At 58.8% G+C, this 20,466-nt stretch overlaps 1 protein-coding gene across 3 annotated transcripts in view; it reads right to left on the bottom strand.

The window, feature by feature from the left end:
* Window positions 1-625: 625 nt before the first annotated feature.
* The window catches only part of WFS1 (wolframin ER transmembrane glycoprotein), a 39,123-nt gene continuing 19,282 nt past the window's right edge, over window positions 626-20,466 (bottom strand). For all 3 annotated transcript variants that reach the window (XM_070506266.1, XM_070506267.1, XM_044767857.2), the window contains exons 3-8: window positions 15,369-15,451; window positions 14,673-14,817; window positions 12,723-12,893; window positions 11,034-11,114; window positions 7,548-7,693; window positions 626-3,207 (exon numbers count right to left, since the gene is read on the bottom strand). In XM_070506266.1, the coding sequence (XP_070362367.1) occupies window positions 1,399-3,207; window positions 7,548-7,693; window positions 11,034-11,114; window positions 12,723-12,893; window positions 14,673-14,817; window positions 15,369-15,451 (2,435 nt within the window). In that variant the 3' untranslated portion in view covers window positions 626-1,398. The remainder of the gene's footprint in view (window positions 3,208-7,547; window positions 7,694-11,033; window positions 11,115-12,722; window positions 12,894-14,672; window positions 14,818-15,368; window positions 15,452-20,466) is intronic.

Below are 20,466 nucleotides of genomic sequence, written 5' to 3'. Positions count from 1 at the left end.
GGCTCCCCATTCCCCACTGGACACCACCCCCCGCCCCCAGACAATCAGGGGTGCATCTGGGAGGCGAAGTGGAAGTGTGAATGCATTTCATGGCTCACAAATCTGTGGGATCAGAGAGGGGGATGTGGGGTGCCAGTTTTGTCCTCAATGTCAGAGAAGAAACCAAAGACCTGGGGGACTCAGACAGACACATATCCCCCGCCGAGGGACCCTAAATGGCTCAAGTTCTCATTCTAATTCTATGGAAGTACCATCGTCTGCCACTGAACATGGGATATGGTTTCACAAGCACATGGCTGAACGGGGGCAGCTACCAAGCATGAAGGCCCACTATGCGCTGCTGCATCAGTGACGCAAGGTGCACAAATAACTGTGACCACACGGCTTCTCACCCAGGGAGAGCTGAGTGGACACCGGGTGGTCGCAGCCGGCCCTGGGGGGCCCCGGCCTGGAGGTGGTGCCGGGGTCTGCTCACTGGCAGGCGGGCTGTCAGCTCCCGAGAAGGGCAGTTCTGCTCTTTGCAACTCACACCGCACCTGGGTCTAGTTCAGAGCAAGTGTAGACACCTGCTGATTCTCATGCATGTAGAAGAGACTTTTAAATAAAGAGGAAAAGGACAGTAATCGCATCAAAGGTTTTATTTCGGCTGCTTTAGGACCTTGGCTTTCCGCTCCGGGACAGAACTCGGGCAAGCTTTCTAAGGACAGGGAAGGGATGCCCCGGGGTCTTAATATTTCCCGGTCCCGGTGGATTCCGGCAAGACCCTCAGAAACTCCCCTCTGGCTCTCCACTGGATAGGAGAGCCAAGAGGTGGGCTACAGACCCAGAGCTCAGCATGGGCACGCTGTGCTGGGGCTGCCGCTTCTCTGGCCCCGATGGATGGAATCCGGCAGGGCCCTGACCACATGACAGAGCTCAGGCAGCCTTGCGCAGCCCCCAGGATCGGCAAACAGTTGTCAAGGCTTAGCAGCCACCAAATAAATAAGAAGAGCTGTCACGGAGTTTACAAAGCAACACATTTGGTTCTTTAAAAAACAAATCCAACACAAAGTAAATAAGGGGCCATGGGTGCTGGGAGGTGGGGTGGGAGGGAGGACACCATCTGTAAAGTGCTTTTCAGGACACAGGAATCCCAGTCTAGCCTGGCATGCCAGCCCACTCTAAAGGTCGGGATTGTGGGTCAAGACCGTGCATGCAATTTCCAGCCCTGCTGGCATCCAAAGGAGACAGAGTTAAAGCAGGCCACTCACAGAAGTGTGAGCAGACCACACGCACACAGAGGCCTCCAGAGCTCGGCATTTGCAAATGGAGCACACACACGCATGCACACTTAGTGTTAGTACTGTGCCGTCTGGCTGGGTGGCCACACGAAGGAAAGGCCCCTCAGCAGGGCCGCGATCACACTGCCGACAGGAAGGGGAAGAAGAAGAAGTCGAAGGCAAACTTGACGGCACTGTGCACCGTGCTGCGCCAGTCGTGCTCGATCTTCACGTGCCGCCTGGCCGGCAAGAGCTCAGCCATGCAGTTGAGGCAGCTGATGGCCTTCAGCTCGAAGACGGGCCACTTGCTGCCCAGGCGGCCCTCGAGAATGGTGCTGAACTCGATGAGGCTGCCCTGGCGCAGGTTGAGCAGCACGTTCTTGAACTCGCTGCTGGCCCGCAGCACGATGTCCTTGGTGACGTCGTCCTCCTCCGGGCTGCGGCTGCCATTGGCGCCTCTGTATGGCATGCCCACAGTGATCTCGAACTTGTAGCGGTCAAACTTCTTCATGTGGCAGGGGTGCTTGGCCAGGAGCCGGAGGCGGCAGAGCTCCTCCTCGGCCGTGGAGGCGTTGCCGGGGCTGCAGGAGGGGTAGGGCTCGCCGTACAGGCAGCGCATCCAGTCGCTGATGAAGAACGGGAGCATGTTGATGGCCGACTCGGCGCTGTTGTCGATATCCGTCACCCGGACGTACTTGAAGCGGCCCGTCCATGTGACCCTGTGGCCCTCCAGGTGGCTGCACAGGATCTGGGTGCGCGCCATGTTGGTCTCCTTCCAGGCGCGCGGCCCGCACAGGAAGCCGTACTGCTGCCAGCTGAGCGTGGAGTTGTAGACCGTCATGCCCTCTGACCGGTACACGTAGAGCCAGCAGAAGAGCACGATGGCCGTGATCCACACCAGGATGAGCTTGACGAGCGAGCTGCGCGTCAGCGACTTGACCATCCCCACCACCGACAAGTTGGCCTTGGTCCACCAACGCAACAGCAGGGGGATACTGCAGACCACCATGGTGACCACGATCTTGGTGAGCTCCAGGGACACAAACCAGCGGGCGAACTGCACCACGCCCATCAGGGCCAGGCCAGCCACCAGGATCGGGAGAGCGAAGAGGAAGAGGAAATAGCCGATGGAGGCGCGGACCAGCCCCAGGCCGGTGGACTCGAGCAGGACGACCACGGAGAGCTCGCACCACATGAAGCAGACCAGGTAGGGAACCAGGTAGCAGTAGGTGCCCTTGAAGCGCCTCAGCCGGGCCATGCGGAAGAACAGGTATAGCAGGTAGACGTAGAGCAGGCAGGGGATGCTGACATGCAGGACAGCGAAGTGGCCGAGGGGCACACTGACGAAGGGCTGACCCAGGAGCTTCAGGCAGCGCCAGTCCAAGGGCACCGTGGGCAGGAGGGAGAGCAGGCCGGCGGCCACCTCGGTCAGCAGGGCCCTCCTGGTGTAGGGCTCGGCACAGGTGCTCAGGCTCAGGTAGCTGGTGATGGTGAAGAAGATGGACACGATGGCCAGCTCTGAGCAGGGGATGCAGTCCTTGCTGGCGATGGGGAAGGAGAAGATGACGAAGACGACGGAGAGCAGGAAGTGGACGTAGGGCTCCAGGTGGTTCCAGCTGAAGTTCACCTCAGCCTGCTCCACGTCCAGGTTGGGCTCGAAGCGCAGCAGCAGGCCCGTGAGGGTGCGGAAGCTCTCCCAGGCCTTGCCATCCTGGAAAACCTTGAGGGTGCAGATCACCATGGAGACGAAGGACAGGTAGAAGATGACCAGGGGGACGAAGAAGGCAAAGAAGTCAACGGTCAGGTTGCTGATGATGAAGAAGAAGATGAGGGCGTTGATGTGGTGGGTGGGCACGATGGTGGACAGCCAGTGCATGCCCGCACGGGAGGCCACGTCGATCAGGTACTCTTTGATTTCCATGATGGCGTGCAAGGGGTACTTCACCACCTGGGGGTGGAGATGAAGACGGGCATGGGAAACACGCCAGCACAGGAGCCCTACAAGCTGTCATCTCAGCACTCCATGTCAACGACCCTAGCTCTGGGCGCAGTGACAACTCACTCCTGCCGTTTTCCCACCACTGGGCCTTTTGTCCGAGCGGTTCCTTGCACATGGAACACCCTCTCTATGTGGTGACATCCTCTCCATGCTTCCAGCCTTCTGTTGATTCCACCCAATCCTGAAGGTCCTGGCGCCCCCTCTTCTGGGCCCCTGGAGCCTGTCCCCGACTCCCAGCTTTCTGCCAGGTTTCCAGGCTCCCGCGTGCTAGCACCCCTTGCAAGCCCTCAAGTCCCTGGAGGAATCCACCTGGCTCCCCTCTGCCCTCCCGCTGGTAGAGATGACAGAACCCTGGGCTGTTGGTGTGGGAGCTAGGCTGCCCTGCAGCAAGGATGTCACCTCCTGAGCCTCGGCTCCCCATCCATGAAGCGGGAGAGGAACCCTTACTCTACAAGCCCACTGGGCTCTGGAGGGCTGGCAGATATGCCAGTCCCGGGAGTGGCAGTGGGAGTAGGGACTCCAGGGAGTGTGGTACACGTGTGAAAAGCAGCGGCTCGGCACGCCTCTGCCGAGATGATTCCAGTGTGACGGGCCAGAGGAGATACCTTGCTAGTGGCAGGAGACCCTGAGAACCAGCTGCCTGCCACCATCCACCCCCAAGCACACGTGCGCACGCACACACCACACTGCTCAGAACAGACACAATCCTACGTGGCCACGTTCAAAGGCAGCCCCCTCCCTGCCGTGGGTCCCACTGCCCCAGGCTGCACCCAATGCAAAGGGCACAAGTAACCCTTGGCCTTTACAGCACAAACGTGAATGAAGGGCTGCGGGAGGCGAGTTGAGGAGCAGCCTGGGGAGGGGGGCGGGGACTCTGTCATCCAGGGCAGTCCCCCACCTCCTGCCAGGACTTGGTGAACTCAGAGGGCTTCAGCCGTGCCGGGGCTCGGGGGAGACGAGAGAGGCTGGAGGGGCCAGTCCTCGCACAGTGTAGCAAGTTCCAGACCACATGGGAGAGGGTCCTCAGAGCAACTGCCCAAGTGTGGGGGCAGGAAAGCCTAGCTTCACGCCCAGAACCCATGCAAGGGCTGTGATGGAGCCAGCCCTCAGTGCCCAGGCGAAGTGGGCGGCACCGGCCTCGCCATGCCCTCAGGACAGGCTCTTTCAGAGGGGCGCAGACAAGACTGGCCAAGGAGGGGAAGGGATCCTGGGTGAGCATAACTGAGCGACAACCGTGGGATGGGGCCACCATCTGCCCAAGAGCCTTGGCTGTCCACTCAAGATGATTGGCATGCCTGGAAGCAACTGACAGATTGAGTTTTCCACAGATGAGAGGGATGGGCTGATAAAGGAACTGAAATGTTTAAGAAGGAGTATGTGCACCCATGTCTATATGTGTGCACACGTGTGTAGGAAGAGCTGCATTCCTCACATGTCTGCCACGGGCCACTTAATCTCTGTATTATGACAAACAAGAAAATGAACAAACGAGTAAGCCAGCTGGCGGCCAGCTTGCCAGAGAGCAGACCAGCATCTGTGAAAAGGAACTTGCTCCAGGCCTCCTCTGGGAGGGCCCTTGGGCACAGAGCAGGACCAGCCGGCTGAAATCAGCGGCCTCGGAAGGAGTCCACAGGTGTGTCCGCCGCGGCCCGCTCAGCTAATTCCTGCGGAGGTGGACAGACTAAGCCGCCCCCAGAACCACTACTGCTCAGCATCATCCTCTCGGTGCGAAACCAGCACCAAGCGGCCTTGGAGAGCTGGCCTGGAGATGCCCGAGTAGCTGGCCCCTTATAATTAATCTGAAATGCTGTCCTAATGCTGAAAACCACTGGCCCTTTTTTTTCCGCCTGTAAAGCAACAGAACCACATGATTGAGAGGACCTTTAAAAGACCATGAGGCTTCCAGAACATGATGTGAATGGAGTCCGGCCTCTGCCACACACTGAGGCTCCTGGGCCACTATGACCACACAGTCTCCTCTTTTAGGGTCCCAACTCTGCCCCCTGCAGTTTCCACCCAGGTCCTACTTCTTGGGGCCTCGCCAAACTGCAAGACTGAAAACCTTTTCTGGAGAGAAAGTCCAAACAAATTAAAACAAACTCTTCTTTGAGCAGGAAAAAAAAAGGAAATTAAGAAAAAAATAAGAAGTCAGCTCCATGAAAGGCCAGTAAGGGGTTCTGGCCAGGCTTGAGACCACCAGCTGTCCCGCTGACATGAGTGAAAACGTTCACATGTTGGGCTTGCTAATAATTTAAGGTAAAAAACATTAGGATTTTAAAATATTACTAAATGTACTTATTTATTTGTTATTATTATTATTTATTTTTGGTGAGGAAGATTGTCCCTGAGCTAACTAACATCTGTGCCAATCCTCCTCTATTTTCTATATGGGATGCTGCCACAGCATGGATTGATGAGTGGTGTGTAGGTCCGTGCCCAGGACCTGAACCCACGAACACCAGGCCGCCAAAGTGGAGCATGCAAACTTACCACTTAAGCCACAGGGCCAGCCCCTACAAAATTTATTTTTAAGAGGGCTTCATTTGTCATGAAAGGCTCGAGAAGAGAAGTGTTCGGAGTCTGGAACGGCCTTGTGGGGTCAGGTGAGCTCACAAAGAGCCCATCACTTTCACTTGGGGTGGAAGGCCCCCCAGGCGCGCGTCCCTCCTCTGCTCTCCGAGAGGCTGCTGGGAGCTGGAACGGCTTTTAGGTTCAGGAGGTGCTATGAGTCATTCTCTTTCTTTTGCAAAAGCCTTTTAACAAGACAAACTGTAAAGCTTTGACAGTTTCAAAAACTGAAACGAAACACAGAGCCTTGTTTGTTTCCTGTCAGAATAGTTTAAATCTCTTTCCCAAAAAGGACTTTCGGATGTTCTGCAGCACTGAGCTGACCGCCCCTAAGCAGGCCGCGTCTGAAAGGAGGCACTGCCCGCAGAGACGCTGGGCCGGGCCGCCTGCCCAGGGTCCCCTTCTGTCACCTCTGACCTTCACTGGCATCTGGGGAGCGCCTCCAATTTGCCAAGAACCAGGGCACGTGCCCACCCTCCCTCTCCCGCATTACTAAGCAAAATCACGCACTGTGAGCGTGGAGCCCAGGCCTGCCTCCCTGGGGACTTTCCGCACCAGTGGTCCTTAGCGGAGCCGAGGCTTTCATCATGGTGTCCTACCACACTGGCGCTCCCCGGGCGCTCACTCAGCCCCCTGCAGCAGCCCCGCAGTACTATTCCATCTGCCTCCCCACCCGCAGGTGGCCTGGCCTCAGTCTCTGCACCCGGGCTCCTGGCACAGTGCTCATGTGGAGCTGTCTCCCTCACGGGGACTCTTCAGCAGACTCCTGTCCCCCCACCCTCTGCTGGTGGCTGATGGGGGCTCAAACACGCCCCCAGTCAGCTGCAAACACCCAGAACCGAGGGGGGCTCCTGGCTGAGGAGCACCTGGGCTCTGTGACAATGCCCGTAGGCCCCCTGTGCTGGCCTTGGCCCTGGGGGCCACATGACGGACCTGTCCAGGTCAGGTGGCCAAACTTCTGGAAACCCTGGTGTTCTCTGCAAAGTAAGACGTGGACACAGCTCACTGACCCCGTGCCCTGGACTGTGAGTAGGTCCGTGAGAGGGTGCATGGCCGCGTCATGTCTCCATAGCACGTCTCACTGCACGGCCAAGGGCAGAAGCTGTTGCCCAGGGCACAGCCGCCCACCCCAGCTTCGCACCTGTCTCTGCGCCCCTTGCTCATTCCCACCTGCTGCTGCTCGCCGGCCAGCAGCAGCAGGAACACACCATGGTCACCTCCTCGCCATGCCACCCTCCCCTCCCTGTGGCCGCCTCGCTCCGAGCCACACAGATGGGACAGACGGCACCACGGCAGGACCCTGTCTCCCCAACGCTAGCATTTCGTTTTCTGGAGAAGGCCACATCAAGAAGTGACCTCGACTCTGTGCCCTAAACGGGTGATTTTTCAAAAGAACCACGGTTAAATGAGAGGGGGACCCAGTGCGCGGCACCCTGCTCTCCACATGGTGCCCCACAGACAGAGGCACAGGAGGGCCTGCCCATCTGTCTCCCAAGCACACAGCCCGACTGCACCCTTGGCTTCAGAGCCCGAGTGCAAGAGGCCTCCCTCCACGGGGACATGCCCCGCTGCGGTTACGGGGGCGTCCCTGCAGGATGGGCCTCCCAGAGACAAGATGCAGTCCCAGAGACCCCATGCAGGGCAACGACCTCCCACGACAGCTTCCTGGGAAGCGTCAGGGGCGCGGGGTCAGGAGGGCTGTGGGGCACGGCCCTGCTCACCTTCAGGCGCAGCGGCAGGTCCTCGGGGCTCTTCCCTGCCAGCTCGTCGTCGTCGTCGTCCTGCAGGAACAGGGTGGTGGGGATGATGCCCTTGGCGTACTTCTTGGTGATCTCCACGAAGTCATCCAGAGCGATGGAGTTCTTGGCTAAAGCACAAAAGAAGGCTCTGCGTCCACCCCCACTGCAAGCACACGGTCACCCCGCGTGGGTGGGCGAGGCAGGGCCAGCGGCTCGGGCCAGCCTGGAGGGCTGGGTGAGCGGGCAGCAAGCCCCTCTCTGTCCTGGACGGACAGGCAAGGACCCAGGTGCTGGGGCTGCTGTGTGCCGGCCTCCATCCCCCTCCTTGCCTTGGGACAGGCTGGTCCTGCTGGAAGTGTCCCTGCTCCCGGTCTCTTCCAGCCCAGCTCAGATGCCAGCCCTTCAGCCACCTTCACGACCGGCCCTGGACACCACCTCTCCCTCAGCCGTGGCTTCTCACAGCACCGGGCAGCTGCCCTGCAGCCCAGACACCTGCTGTCCCCTCCGCTCACCGCGCATCCAGTGAGGGCCCAGCATGCTGCGGGCACTTCCCCAGGCACCAGGAAATGCTTGGGGTGGTGCACAAACAGCCCGTGTGTGCCCGATCTGGGCTCCCCATCTAGTGGGGCAGTCATGCTGAACCACGCTGGCCGCTGGCCAGGGGCTGTATCCACATTGGCAGCTCCCCTCCGGGCGGCAGCAAAGCAGGGACAGCACTAACATGAGCCACCATGACCATGAACAGGCTACTGGATGCAGGCTGGCCTTGCCATGTCGCTGTTCACGGGCATTTCTGAGGCCTCCTGTGGGGGCTGCGTTCTGGGTGATGGAGGCCCAAGAATGAGCTGATCAGGGAAGACAGCAAACACCAGCAATAACGACAGAGACAAGCAGTGTCTGAACGCACTGAGCCGGGAGAGGGCAGGGCAGAAAAGGGGGCGCTCAGTAATCCTGGGCGGGACGAGGAGGAAACGGGAGCTGGGGGTGCTGGAAGGATGCCAGCTTCTGCCCGAGAGAGGGCACTCAGGAGAGCTGCGATGGGAGGCTGTGACCTGACCCGGATGAAAGGGGCCCGCAGCTGCTGCCGAGAAGAAACTGTGGGACAAGGGTGTAGCACAGACTGTCAGGCCACGGCCTCTGGATTCACTCTAAGGGCAAGGGAGAGCCACGGAGACCTGCGAGCAGGCGAGCAGGAAGGACGGACTACACCAGGGACAGAGAGGAGAGGCGACCATCAGGAGCACGGCGGGACCCCCAGGAGCAGGTGGTGGGACCAGATCCGGATGACGGCCGTGGAGGGGGCAACACGGAGAGCTGATGGGCTCTCCCAACAGCAGGTGTGGGTGTGCAAGAAAGAGGGCAGTCAAGGAGGGCATGGAGGATGTGGTGGCCATGAGAGAGGGGGTGGCCTGGTAGGGCTGTGCTGGCGGCAGTGGTGGGGTGGCCACATGAGGTCTGAGCCGACCATGAGACGACCAGGGGAGAAGATGTGGCGTGGAGGCTCAACGCACAGGGCTGAGTGGCCTGGTGGGGGCTGCACGTTTGGGGGTCATGGATGACATCTGACACCATGAGATCGACCACTGAGGCAGTGAGTACGGACACAGTGGGAGTTGGGGGTGGCTCCCACGTCCAGAGGGTTGTGCGACACAACACGACAACTGTGTAAGGACACTCAGAAGGAGCGGCCAGAGCAGCAGGGCAGGCCTGGCGGGTGGACAGAGGGAGAGATGGAGGAGGAAGGGGGGCCCTCCGTCCACGCTGCTGCAGGATGAGGATGGGGAGCTGACCCGGCAGCAGGGTCATAATGACCTGGACGAGAGCCATTTCGGTGGGATGATAAGGGGAGAGAGCTCAGGGTGGTGACTAGATGCCCCTTTCTAGGAGTTTCGCTGGACAGGGGAGCAGAGAAACTGGGACGGCTGATGGGAACGTGGGGTCCAGAGAGGGTTTCATCCTTTTTTCTGAGGGGAGAAATAAGCACACATTTGCAGACAGCTGAAAATGTTCCTGTGGAGACAGGAGACGCTGAGGGGAGGGCAAATAGTGGGACGATATCCTCGGGGGTGAGGGGCGAGGGGCCGGGAGACTTCACCGGAAGGGAGGGCTGAGCCGGCAGGCAGAGGGCCGGGCTGCCCAGTGGACAGGACTTTCCAACACGCCACAGAGGCCTGGGCCCCGGCCTGTCAGAGCCCAGGGCAGGGGATTTTCCCATCTGGCCCAATGGCCTTCTGGCAGGTACGAGGTCCACAGGAAAGTTCTGCCGTGGTTAATCCTAAAACCCCCCAGGAGGAGCAGGCCTGGGCATGACACTGATCTGAACTCCCGCCTGCACCCTATTTCAGGAGGGACTGGCGACCTCGTCCACTGCTGCTCAGGGGACTTCACCCCAAACACACTCAGACACCCGGCCCCTCTGGGCTCAAAACTGTTCAAAAGCTGCTGGTCCTCGGGTTTCTATTAGTCACAGGTTCCTCTCCATCTCAGTGAGATGCGCTGGTTGCCTCCCCAAATGGAGCAAGAACGCAGCCGTGCAGCCCTTTCTGCCCACGGCTTCGGGAGGGCCACTCGGAATCACAATTCCATTTGTCACCAGAGAGCCAATCACACTTCCTGACAAATCCGTCCCAGCCCAGTGGGAGAGGGACATGTGCCCCCTCTGCATGATGCCCCCACTGCCACAGAAGCTCTTAGGACTGGCGGGGTCCTTCAGCCCTCTAATCTGACCATCACTGTGCAGAAGGGGAAACTGAGACCCAGGGAGGAAAACCAGAGCTGCGGGAGGTCACATGAAGAGTGGTGGCAGAGCTGGGGGAAAGACCGCGCCTCGTGCTAGTGCTGAGCAGTCCCCACGTCCTCCCACCCGCGTGTCTCCTCCAGGATGCGGCCGGGACACTAAGACCAAGAGTGCCCCCACACGCCAGGCAGCTGCACGCAGCGGACCCGAAGGCCTCTCCTAACTGGATGTCTCAAAGGGACCCCAGCTCCGCGGGCCCCCACGCCTCCACGCCCTCCCGCCGCACGCTCTGCTCTCCACTCCCAACCTTCCCTCAGCCCACACTGGGGTCCAGCCTCGCGCTCCGGCAGGCAGGGTCCCCTCCGGGCCGTCGCTCATGCGGGCCCTCCGCCCCGTGCACCGTCCCTCAGCCTCGCCCTCCTCCCCTTGCTGACTCGCTCAGGACCCCCAGTGCGCACACACACCCACATTCCTCCGTCCTGCAGCCCTCTCTGCCCTGTGTCTGCCTTCCCTCCAGTGCGCTCCCAGTGGGCAGGGTCCAGATCCCAGTGCCCAGAACATCGACACAAACTGACAGCTCCAAACGGCCTGGACTGAAAATCCAGCTCATCTCCGAGAGCCCAGGGGCTGGGCCTGGACTCCGCAGGAAGGAGCAGACGTGGTGCCCGGGGTGGTAGAAGGGACAGCACAGTCAAAAGTGTCACAGGCGCAGGACTGACTGCCGTACTCACATTCGCTGCTGACCAAGCGCTCCAGCACCCGCCTCTGCTTCTGCAGTGACTTGGGGACGGGGCCTGGCTGTGCCCCTCCATCTGCAGGGGACAGAGCAGACCGAGAATCAAGGCAGGCTGCCTGTCCCCCATGCCCCGCGGCCCGCCCACAACCGGCCCGTGCACTCCTAGGGCATCCCTGACCTCTAGGGACTGCAGGGCCTGGGGCCTCCACGCAGCCCTTGGTGGCCAGTGCAAGGCCACTGGCCTGGGCAGCCAACTCTCAGCCTCCACCCCCTAGGGTGACCCACTGCCCCAGGGGCACTCCCACCCCACTGGGCAGAGTCTGCCCCTCTGTGGAGGCAATCAGAGTACTGGACACAGAGTGCTCTCTGCTCAGCATAACCTGTCTCCAGACACCTTTACTGGCATTGTCCCTTGGTGTGATTTTCCCCTGGAACAGACTGAGCATCCCAGGGCCAAGGCCAGGCTTGCCCCTGTAGCCCCAGGCCTGGTGCTGGAAGGGGCTCCACACGCGCCTGTTCAGTGAACGAACCCTGCACCAGGAGAGAAAGGCTGTGCCTTCCTATCAACACGCCCATCCACTGCGCCCCCACTCCAGCAAGCATTCGCCGAGCTCCTCCCGCAGGCCAGGCACCAAGGCGTGCCCTTGCAGGGGCAGGTCACCAGCAGCCGAGGGCCACGGCAGCCTGAGTGGGCTGGAACTGGCTCAGTGGGGGGTGCAGCAGGAGAGGCCGGGCTGTAGCACTGAGGGGTCTCTGGGGCTCTACACAGGGTGCCCCATTCCTGTCACATCAAGTATGCCTCTTGGTGGAGGGTGCTGCCACCCAAGCCCCAGGCTGCATGGCCGCCTCTGCTTGTCCCCAGCACCCGGCCTCCTACCCCAGCCAGGAGAGCAGGAGAGTCCCAGGGGTTAAGTCAGACAGGAGTCCTGCCCCCAAGACCCCAGGAGAAGGGACAGAAGTGTCTGTCTCTGATGCGTTGGCAGGTGGTCCCCCAGCCCTGATCTGCCCTTGAAGGCAGGAGACGGTGGGGGGAGCCCCGGGCAAAAATTCATCACTGAATAGCTGGAGGCAGCTGCTCCTCACAGTAATGGGGAGAAAGAGTCAGGTGGGCCCCCAGAGATGGAGAGGCCACCCAGGCGGGGATGCCTGCCCTTCTGCCCAGTTTGTCCTTCCGGCTCGCTGCCTGTGCTGTTAGGGAAAGCCAGGTTAGAAGGAGGCTGGGGGAGGCCCAGGAGCCACAGCAGGCTGGTGCCCCTGGAGCCTTGGGGACCAAGGTCCTGCCTGCATCTGTCACCACCCCCCGACTCTCCGTCCCCTCAGGAGCAGTGAGACACCCTTAAAACAACAAAGTCTCAGCAGGAGGGGGAGGGAATCCCAAGAGGTAGAGCAAGTGAAGGTGAAACCAAAGCAGAAGGGCTGCTGGGCGCCCAGCCCACGGACTGAACCCGGAGCTGAGGGTGGGGCTTAGGAAGGGGACCCCAACAACAGGGGGATGCCCAGATCCCCCAAGGAAAGACCTTCCACCTTATAGAGACCCATGGGATCCCCACAAGAAGGTCCCTGGGGACCCCAGTTAGGCTTCCAGAGTCCCCACAGGGCTCCCAGAGGGAAGCCCCGAGAATGGCAACAGAAAAGCCCATGAGGTCCCCACAGGACGGTCGGCCCCACGGGAAGGTTCGCGTACCGTGCTCGTTGACCTGATCCACGTTCTCTAGCAGCTCTGACACAGCCACCTGCTTCTTCTTCTTGGGGTTGAGCTTCCAGTACATGACCAGGGCCGCCTTGCGCACAGCCCGCTCCAGGTCTGTCTCGGAGGAGAGCTGCTTCACCTCCTGCTCGTTCTCCGACGTGATGCCTGAGGGATGGGAGGTGTTAGAGGCTTTGTCACGCCCACCTGGGAGAGTCCGTGATGCTCGGAGCCCAGGCCAGCTCTACCTGAGGGGCTTGGGAAGGGACTCACGCCAGAGGCCCTGGGTCACCCCGGTAGAAACCAACATTTGACCAAAAAGGACATCTGGCCAAAGTCCCAGCTGGTGTCCGCTCTGTAGGTCAGAGGCTCGGCCTGGCCTTTTGGCAGACACTCACCGGTGACCACTGTGGGTGGGCACCGTGCAAGCCCTCCTATCCTCCTGGCTTGCTCCCTTCTCCTACTTCATCCTCACAAGGACCCTCCCGAGTGGGGGCTGCTGTCCTCATTTTACAGATGGAGAAACTGAGGCACACAGGGGTGTCATAGCTTGCCCAAGGCCAGAGAGTCAGAGAGAGACAGAGCCAGTCTCGAACCTGGGTCAGTCTCTCTGCATAGTTACCCGCCTGGGTGCCACCGCGGGCACCCCGTCCACAGGGCTTGCCTAGGAGAGCCATGCTCCCGCACAGACGGCCCTTCCCAAGGAAGACGAAGACGCCCAGAGAGAGGGGCGCAGGTTTCACAGGCCGGTCAGTGGCTGCCGTTCTCCCTCCACTGCCAACCGCCAGAAAGATCAGTGCGCCCCTCCCAGAGGAAGACGGGATGGAGGGCTGGCTATTTTCCTCCTTTTAAACATTTTACAAATTTTCCACCTGAGCACACGTTTCCTTTATGATCAGGAAGCACTCGTTGTGAGAACGTGGGGGTGTGGGGCACGTGGGGCCCGGCCCAGCCCCCTTCCCTTCCACGGCCTCCAGTCCTCGGTCCTGACTTGCCCTCCTCACGGCCTCTGGGAACCACCGGCCCCGACAACAAGTGGGCCGCACTGCCTCACTCCGGCCAGCACGAGGCCATTCTGCCTGCTCCGGAGAGGGGAGGGGGGGCTGGTGAGAAATTCTGGCTAAGAGAACACCACCATTCTGTTTCCAAAGGCATCAGTCCAATTTCCAAAGAAAGCAGACTCTCATAATAATGTAACTCTTAAAAACATTGTGATTCAAAACCAGGAGGAAATACATCAAACTACGAACTGCCTCTCTCTGGGTTTCAAGGTTATGGGTAATTTGTATCTTTACGTTTTCTATATATTCCAAGTTTTCTATGATAAGCATAAAACACTTCTACCCAGAAAAAAAAAGTCATTTAAAAACTCCCTTTATGATATACACTTTCACCTTTCTCTGAGGGGTGGAACTTTCAAGCAGCACACTCCTCCACGACACCCGGATGAGCCACGTCCCTTGGGCAGGACAACGTAATAAGTGACATGTGGCCAGGCTATGCTCCCTGCCCCCCAGTACCCAGCGCTTCTCGCAGCGAGTCATCTGAGCAGGTTTCACAGGCCTATGGTCACCCAGCCATTTCACCCAGACAGGATGGAAAGACAGTCCAGAAAGTTCCATCCTGCCTAAGACCACCGTCACCTTCTCCAACTTTACCACAGAGAAGCTTGTCCTCCACTGGCTCCAGGATCCGCTCCTCAATTTAGATTAGAACCCAGAAGGGATCGACTTATAGACACCAACACGAGCAAAGAGAACGAAAGCGGCTTTGCTCAATCATATCCCGTGTTATGCTCCAGAGACAATGTCTCAATGACAAAGCCGCAGGCAGCAGAGAAATGACACTTCTTTCCCAGCGGTGTCACTGTCGTCAGCGCTGCAGCTGTTAGGGGAGGGGGCAGCACAGACCCCTCGGGCGGCTGCACGAAGCCTCCCGCACACCCACCTTTCCTGTCTGCCAGGCACCGGCGAAGCAGCTTGACGGCCTCGCGCCGGCCCTGCTTGGCGGCGAGGATCAGCCAGTCCACGGCCGTGCTGTTGTTGACCTCCTCGTCCGCATCACCGGCCAGCTGCAGGTAGTGTCTCCCCACCTGTGGGCCAGCCAGACGCTCAAGCCGCGCCTGCTGCGGCCTCCCCGCGGAGGACAGGGCTCCTGCCGGCACCGTGCAGCCAAGCCACCACCCCCGCCCCCTGCCCGCCACCCAGGCCAAGGAGAAGGGTGGCGAGAAGGGGGTCCCGCTGGGCGTCTGCACTGGCCTGGGCCAGTCGGGCCCTCAGAGTTCTTGCTCCTCCCGGGACAGTGAGGAGGGTGAGGCAGCCCTGCTACAGGAGACGTGAGAAGGCGTGGGGACACCAAGGGCACACGGGAAGGATGGACGGCGTCCTGGAGGAGATGGCACCCAACACCAGGAGTGAGCAGGACACAGGAGAGGAACACGTGCTCCCCAAATGGTGGCAGGAGGACAAACGATGAGGTGAACACGGGAACACATCGAGTGGGGTTCAGTTCAGGTGCATGACGGGCGCAGTCATTCCACCCCGCGCCCTGGCGGCATGGCACCAGCTTCTCCAGGGCTGGAGCTCCGTGCCAGGCCCGCCATGCTCAGGGCTGTGGCCTCCCACCCCAGACCGTGGTCCTCACCTCCGTCTGCGCCTTCGGGTCCCCGGCCTTGGCCTTCTCCAGGACTTCTTCAAAAGGGGTTTCCATGTCCCCCCTCATGGGCCCTTTAACATGGAAAAAACAGACAATGTCATGAAGCTGGCCCTTGTCGCTTGTCAGAGGAGCGGGGGGCACAGTGGGAATGGCTCCAGACCTGGAGCAGCGTCTCACATTAAAATCCAGGTGAGGAGCGTGAGCGCAGACATGGAGAGAATATGCCAGAAAGCTGCCTTCCAAGGACGCAAACAGCCTCGGAGCAGACAGCAGAACCACCAGGGGGTGGTTTGCAGCAGCAGCTCAGCCTCTGGGTGCGAGGTGCACAAGGGATGGGGCACAGACCCGAGTCCCACCTCCACCCCTTGGCTTGCTGCAGCCGGGCCGGCTGAGCTCAGGCCTGCTGTGCCGGGGCTCTGGAAAGATCTGCGGGCTCAAGTTTGAAAGCCGCTGATCTATATAAAGAACATGCACCCAAGCCCAGCACCCCAGTAAACAGACCAGATTCATGTTTTCCATGATTGTGTCATCTGCATGCATGTTTTCAGGAGGTCATAATCAGTGAACAGACATTTTGATACACAGATGGTCCCCAACTTACGATGGTCCGACTTAGGATTTTTCAACATTACGACGCTGTGAAAGTGACATGCATTCAGTAGAAACCGCACTTTGGATTTTGATCTTTTCCCGGGCTAGCCCGATGCGGTACAATACTGGCTCATGATGCTGGGCAGGGAGCCGCAGCCCCGGTCAGCCCGGCGACCATGAGGATAAACAACAGATACAGTGACAACCCTCCTGTCCCCAGACAACATTCTGTTTGTCACTTTCGGGACAGGATTCAATTAGTTACATGAGCTAGTCAACACTTTCTTCTGAAATAGGCTCATGTGAGACGATTTTGCCCAACTGTAGGCTAACGTCAGTGTCCTGAGCACGCTGAAGGTGGGAGAGGCTCAGCCAGGATGTTCCGTAGGTCAGGTGTATTACACGCATTTTCAAATTATGATAGTTTCAACTTACGATGGGTTTATCAGGACATAACTGCATCGTAAGTTGAGGAAGATCCGTTTATATATTTAATAATGAGGCACAGCCGACCTCCCACGCTGCTCTGTGGTGAAATCCACCATTCCAATGGCTCAGCCATCCCAGCAAGGGGACGCGCTCAGGGGCTGGGCCTCTGGGTTACTCCAATACTCTCTAATTTTATAAGACAGCGCCCAACCACTCTGCGCACACGTTTTTTCCTGTAGGGGTTATTCTAGCATACGTTCTTCAGCTAAATTACCAGGCCCAGGGGTTTAAACACCATATGGCTCCCTCTCTATCTTACTTTCTAAAAAGTCACCCCAAGTTACAAAAGCATCATATAACTCCACCAATTTTACTGCCTCACCGTCAATGGGCAATAGCAACAAAAACGTTTGGAAAAGTCACTTTTTACCAGCCCCTTTCTTTGATTTGCACAAGCAATCTTTGGGGGCCTACGCCCAACTCCACACCTTGCCTCCATCCATCGCTACACCACCCTGGCAGGTAGCAAGACACCTCGCGAGATACCTGGGATGTGGCTGGAGCACGAGCCAACCACGCAGTAGGTGCTTACTAGAGATTAGGAGACTCTCACCCTCTAGATACTTCTGGAAACAGAAGGCAGAATTCGGGGAAGCAAGAACAGTGCCAGTAACACTGCCCGACGACCAGCCTGCCCTGTCTGTTCACCCAGGCCTTTCCCAGAACCAGCTCCGCCAGGCTCAGAGACTCTGCAGCAACCAACGCCACTGGCCCTGCATTCAGAGCACCCGAGTCTGCGGGACACAGACTCCAGGAGGAGGCAGCAGGGGCAGTGGCCTAAGGCGACACAGCCTTCGAGGTTCAAAGGCCAAGGGCTCACCTCCAGTCTGGAGGGGGCACAGGCAGCCGGGGACGGCTCGAAGGGAGGACTACTTAGGAGACCTCGAAGGTCAGGCAGAGGCCCTGTGCCCTTGGACGCTCGCCAACACACTGACACCTCTCGCTGTGGAGTTCGGCCTGGGCTTCCTCATTCAGGCCCTCAGGACCTGACCTGGCAACGGCTTCAGCACTCAGGACATCTGCCCCTTCCCCAGTGGTCCTGGACCTCAGTGCTTCCTGAGTCGTCAAGGTCAGTTCTCCTTCTGGATGCTGTCACACCCCCTCCAGCCCCTGGAATGTACTTTCTGGCCAAGGGCTCAGACTCAAGAGAACAGGAGAATGCAAAGCCTGCAGGCTCCAAGCCAGGGCCTGTCCTGCCGGCTTGCAGGGAAGGAGGGTGTGCACGTAGAGAAATCTGACCTGTGTCTCAATCCGCCTGAGCATCAAAGAGCCGCGTGACCTGGCCAGGGTCATTCTCAAACCAGTCGTTAACATCCATCCAGTAGGATGGTTTATGAAGAATAAGATACTTTGTATTAAGTGCCTGGTCCAGAGTGGGCATTCCCACAATGTGAGTGTCTTTCTTTCCCTACTTCCCATTGCTCAGCTGACCCCAGGGCCTTTGCTGCTCACTGACACTGCACTTCACAGCAGAACACTGGGCATCTCTCATGAGTTCAAAACTCTTTTCCTGACGAAGTGAATTCACAAGTCCCCATCCTTTTTTTTTTAAATCAGAATATAGAAGATTCAAGCATACATCTGTTGGCTAAAAACATTATTCTAGTCCATGATTAATTTTCGCAGAAGTTATTCATAGCCTGACATTTTAAGAAGTCTCCCCAATACACAGAAGCTCTTGAAACATACGCAACACCTTCATTATTCCGGCTTCCATTTGGCACTGGTAGAAATATTTCTACAACCACTCACATGTTGGGCCCCGGCTGCAGAACAATCAGGGCGTCCTGGCTTTCCCATTTAAGTGGGAGCCTCCACACAGGGCAAAGGCAAGATCCCACCACCTCACCACTCAACAGGGAAGACGGCCGAGGCTGGTAAGAGGGGACTCAAAGGACCACAAAACACACGCCAGTCCTGGCTCCTCCTGCTAACGGTTCCTTGATGTCCCTTTTGGGGACCACTCTCCCCTACGCTCAGTCCTCAGGTCTGGTGGCACTGCCCCTCACCGCTGCTGCAGGGTGGCTCCATCTCCCTAACTCCGGCACCCGGATCAGGCATGGACACAGACCCCAGGCGGGCCGGCGGCGTTGGTGCTGAATTGCTGGGAAAGAGGCTCCCTCCTCCTGCCGGATCTCGGCCAAAGGACGTCAGTGTGGAGCCCTGCAGGGCAGCCCACCTAGAGTGAGGGCACGCGGGAAAGCAGAGTGGGGGAGATTCCTGATCACGTCATCCAAGCCGCTGGATGCGGCCGTGAGTAAAGCCAGCATAGTCTAACTCTACAGATGCAGGAGACTGATGAAGCCCCCTCCACCCGTTTTTCTTCTGGTGACAACTTACATTGTGTTTCTGTGTCACCTGCCACTGAAAGGGTCCAGAGTTTGACTGTTTTTGAAAGTCTTCCTGCGGAACTCGAAGGAGCAATAACCAGAGGTGCGTGCCCTGGGCAGGTCTCACAGCCTCCGCCAGACTCCATGGAGGACCATGCCTCCCATCTTTTAAATTCTTTCCCTCCCGTGGAGCCCATGCATTTGAAGGATTTATGGAAGCCACACTGAACAGGTAAACGACCCTCACATTCTCACGAGCTCTTGGGGAGGAGCACCTCCAGGACGCCGTCCCCTCTCGCCGGCACAGCCCATCACGTTTCCTTGCTGGAACCTGGGAAAGCATCTCCCACAAATCCCACCAGCCTTATGGGGACAATCCGTGTCCAGTGGGGCTGACCCATCTCCATCCCCTGGCTTGTGGCACCGCGTGGGACAGCGGAGCTTGGGAAACGCTGGGCGGACAGAGGGATGAATACCTGGTGCCAATGAGGGAAGGACGGCAAGCTCTCGCCTGCCTCCCACATCCTAGCGCAGGGCCTGAGCACAGCCCATGCCTGGCCTGGCGACTAACTGCCAAGTTCGACCCCTGGGCTTGAGCAAGTACTCTGCAGAACTGGAAAAGCGTGGCGAGCAGCTATTGCCCCCACTCATTGAGCGCGTCAGGACCACCCAGGGCTGCGGGCTGGGGAGCCTTGGGTGCCCCTTCCCAACAGCCCCTACGGCTTCCGCCAGCTCCGCCAGACACGATGCTCTCCAAGAGGTGGCGAGAATAACAAGAAAGGAGCTGGCCTCCACTTTCACACGACGGCTGCCATCTAGACACGCTGAAGTGCACTTTTTAAACTGCTGAATACACGCCAAAAGCACTTAAGAGTGCAACCTGACACATGGAGTACATACCCACGATGCAACGAGAAAGAGTCACTGTCTCTGACGTGGTTTCCGCCTCTCACTTCCTTTACTCCCCATCCCTGGACAGGTCTTCGCCTCCCAGAGTCCCTGGTCCCCTCATGACACCCACCACAGGGGCTGCAGTGAGGGGCAAGGTGAAAAGGAACCAGGGCACATCACGTGTCCTCATCAGCGCTGTGGCCAGAGCAGTGGGAGCTGGGGTCGCCTTGCACAAGGGGGTGCCCCACACACAGGGAGCTGGGGTCGTCTTGCACAAGGGGTTGCCCCACACAGGGGGAGCTGTGGTCACCTTGTACTAATGGGGTGTCCCACACATGGGGAGCAGGGGTCACCTTGTACTAACAGGGTGTCCCACACAGGGGGAGCTGTGGTCATCTTGTACTAATAGGGTATCCCACACATGGGGAGCAGGGGTCGCCTTGTACTAACAGGGTATCTCACACATGGGAAGCTGGGGTCACCTTGTACTAACAGGGTGTCCCACATATGGGGAGCTGTGCTCACCTTGTACTAATGGGGTGTCCCATCAGCCTTTGTGACGCTGACTCTGGTTCTCGTGAACAAACAGGGGGAACAATCCTTGCAACCCCGTCTCTCCCAGGGGCTGGCTGAGCTGAGGCAAGGAGTCCAGGTTGGGGGTCCACCCTTCCGACAGACCCCGAGCAGGCATTGCAGACTCAGTCGCTCCTCCCCAGGAGACATTAACTGAGCATGGGCTGCACCAGTCTGAGCGCCAGGGGCTGAGGGCAGCAAGCCAACCCCTG

This window comes from Equus asinus, chromosome 3 (assembly GCF_041296235.1).
Source record: "Equus asinus isolate D_3611 breed Donkey chromosome 3, EquAss-T2T_v2, whole genome shotgun sequence".
Taxonomy (NCBI): Eukaryota; Metazoa; Chordata; class Mammalia; order Perissodactyla; family Equidae; genus Equus; species Equus asinus.
Note: the sequence above shows the minus strand (reverse complement) of the source record. Positions and strands in the feature narration are given on the sequence as shown.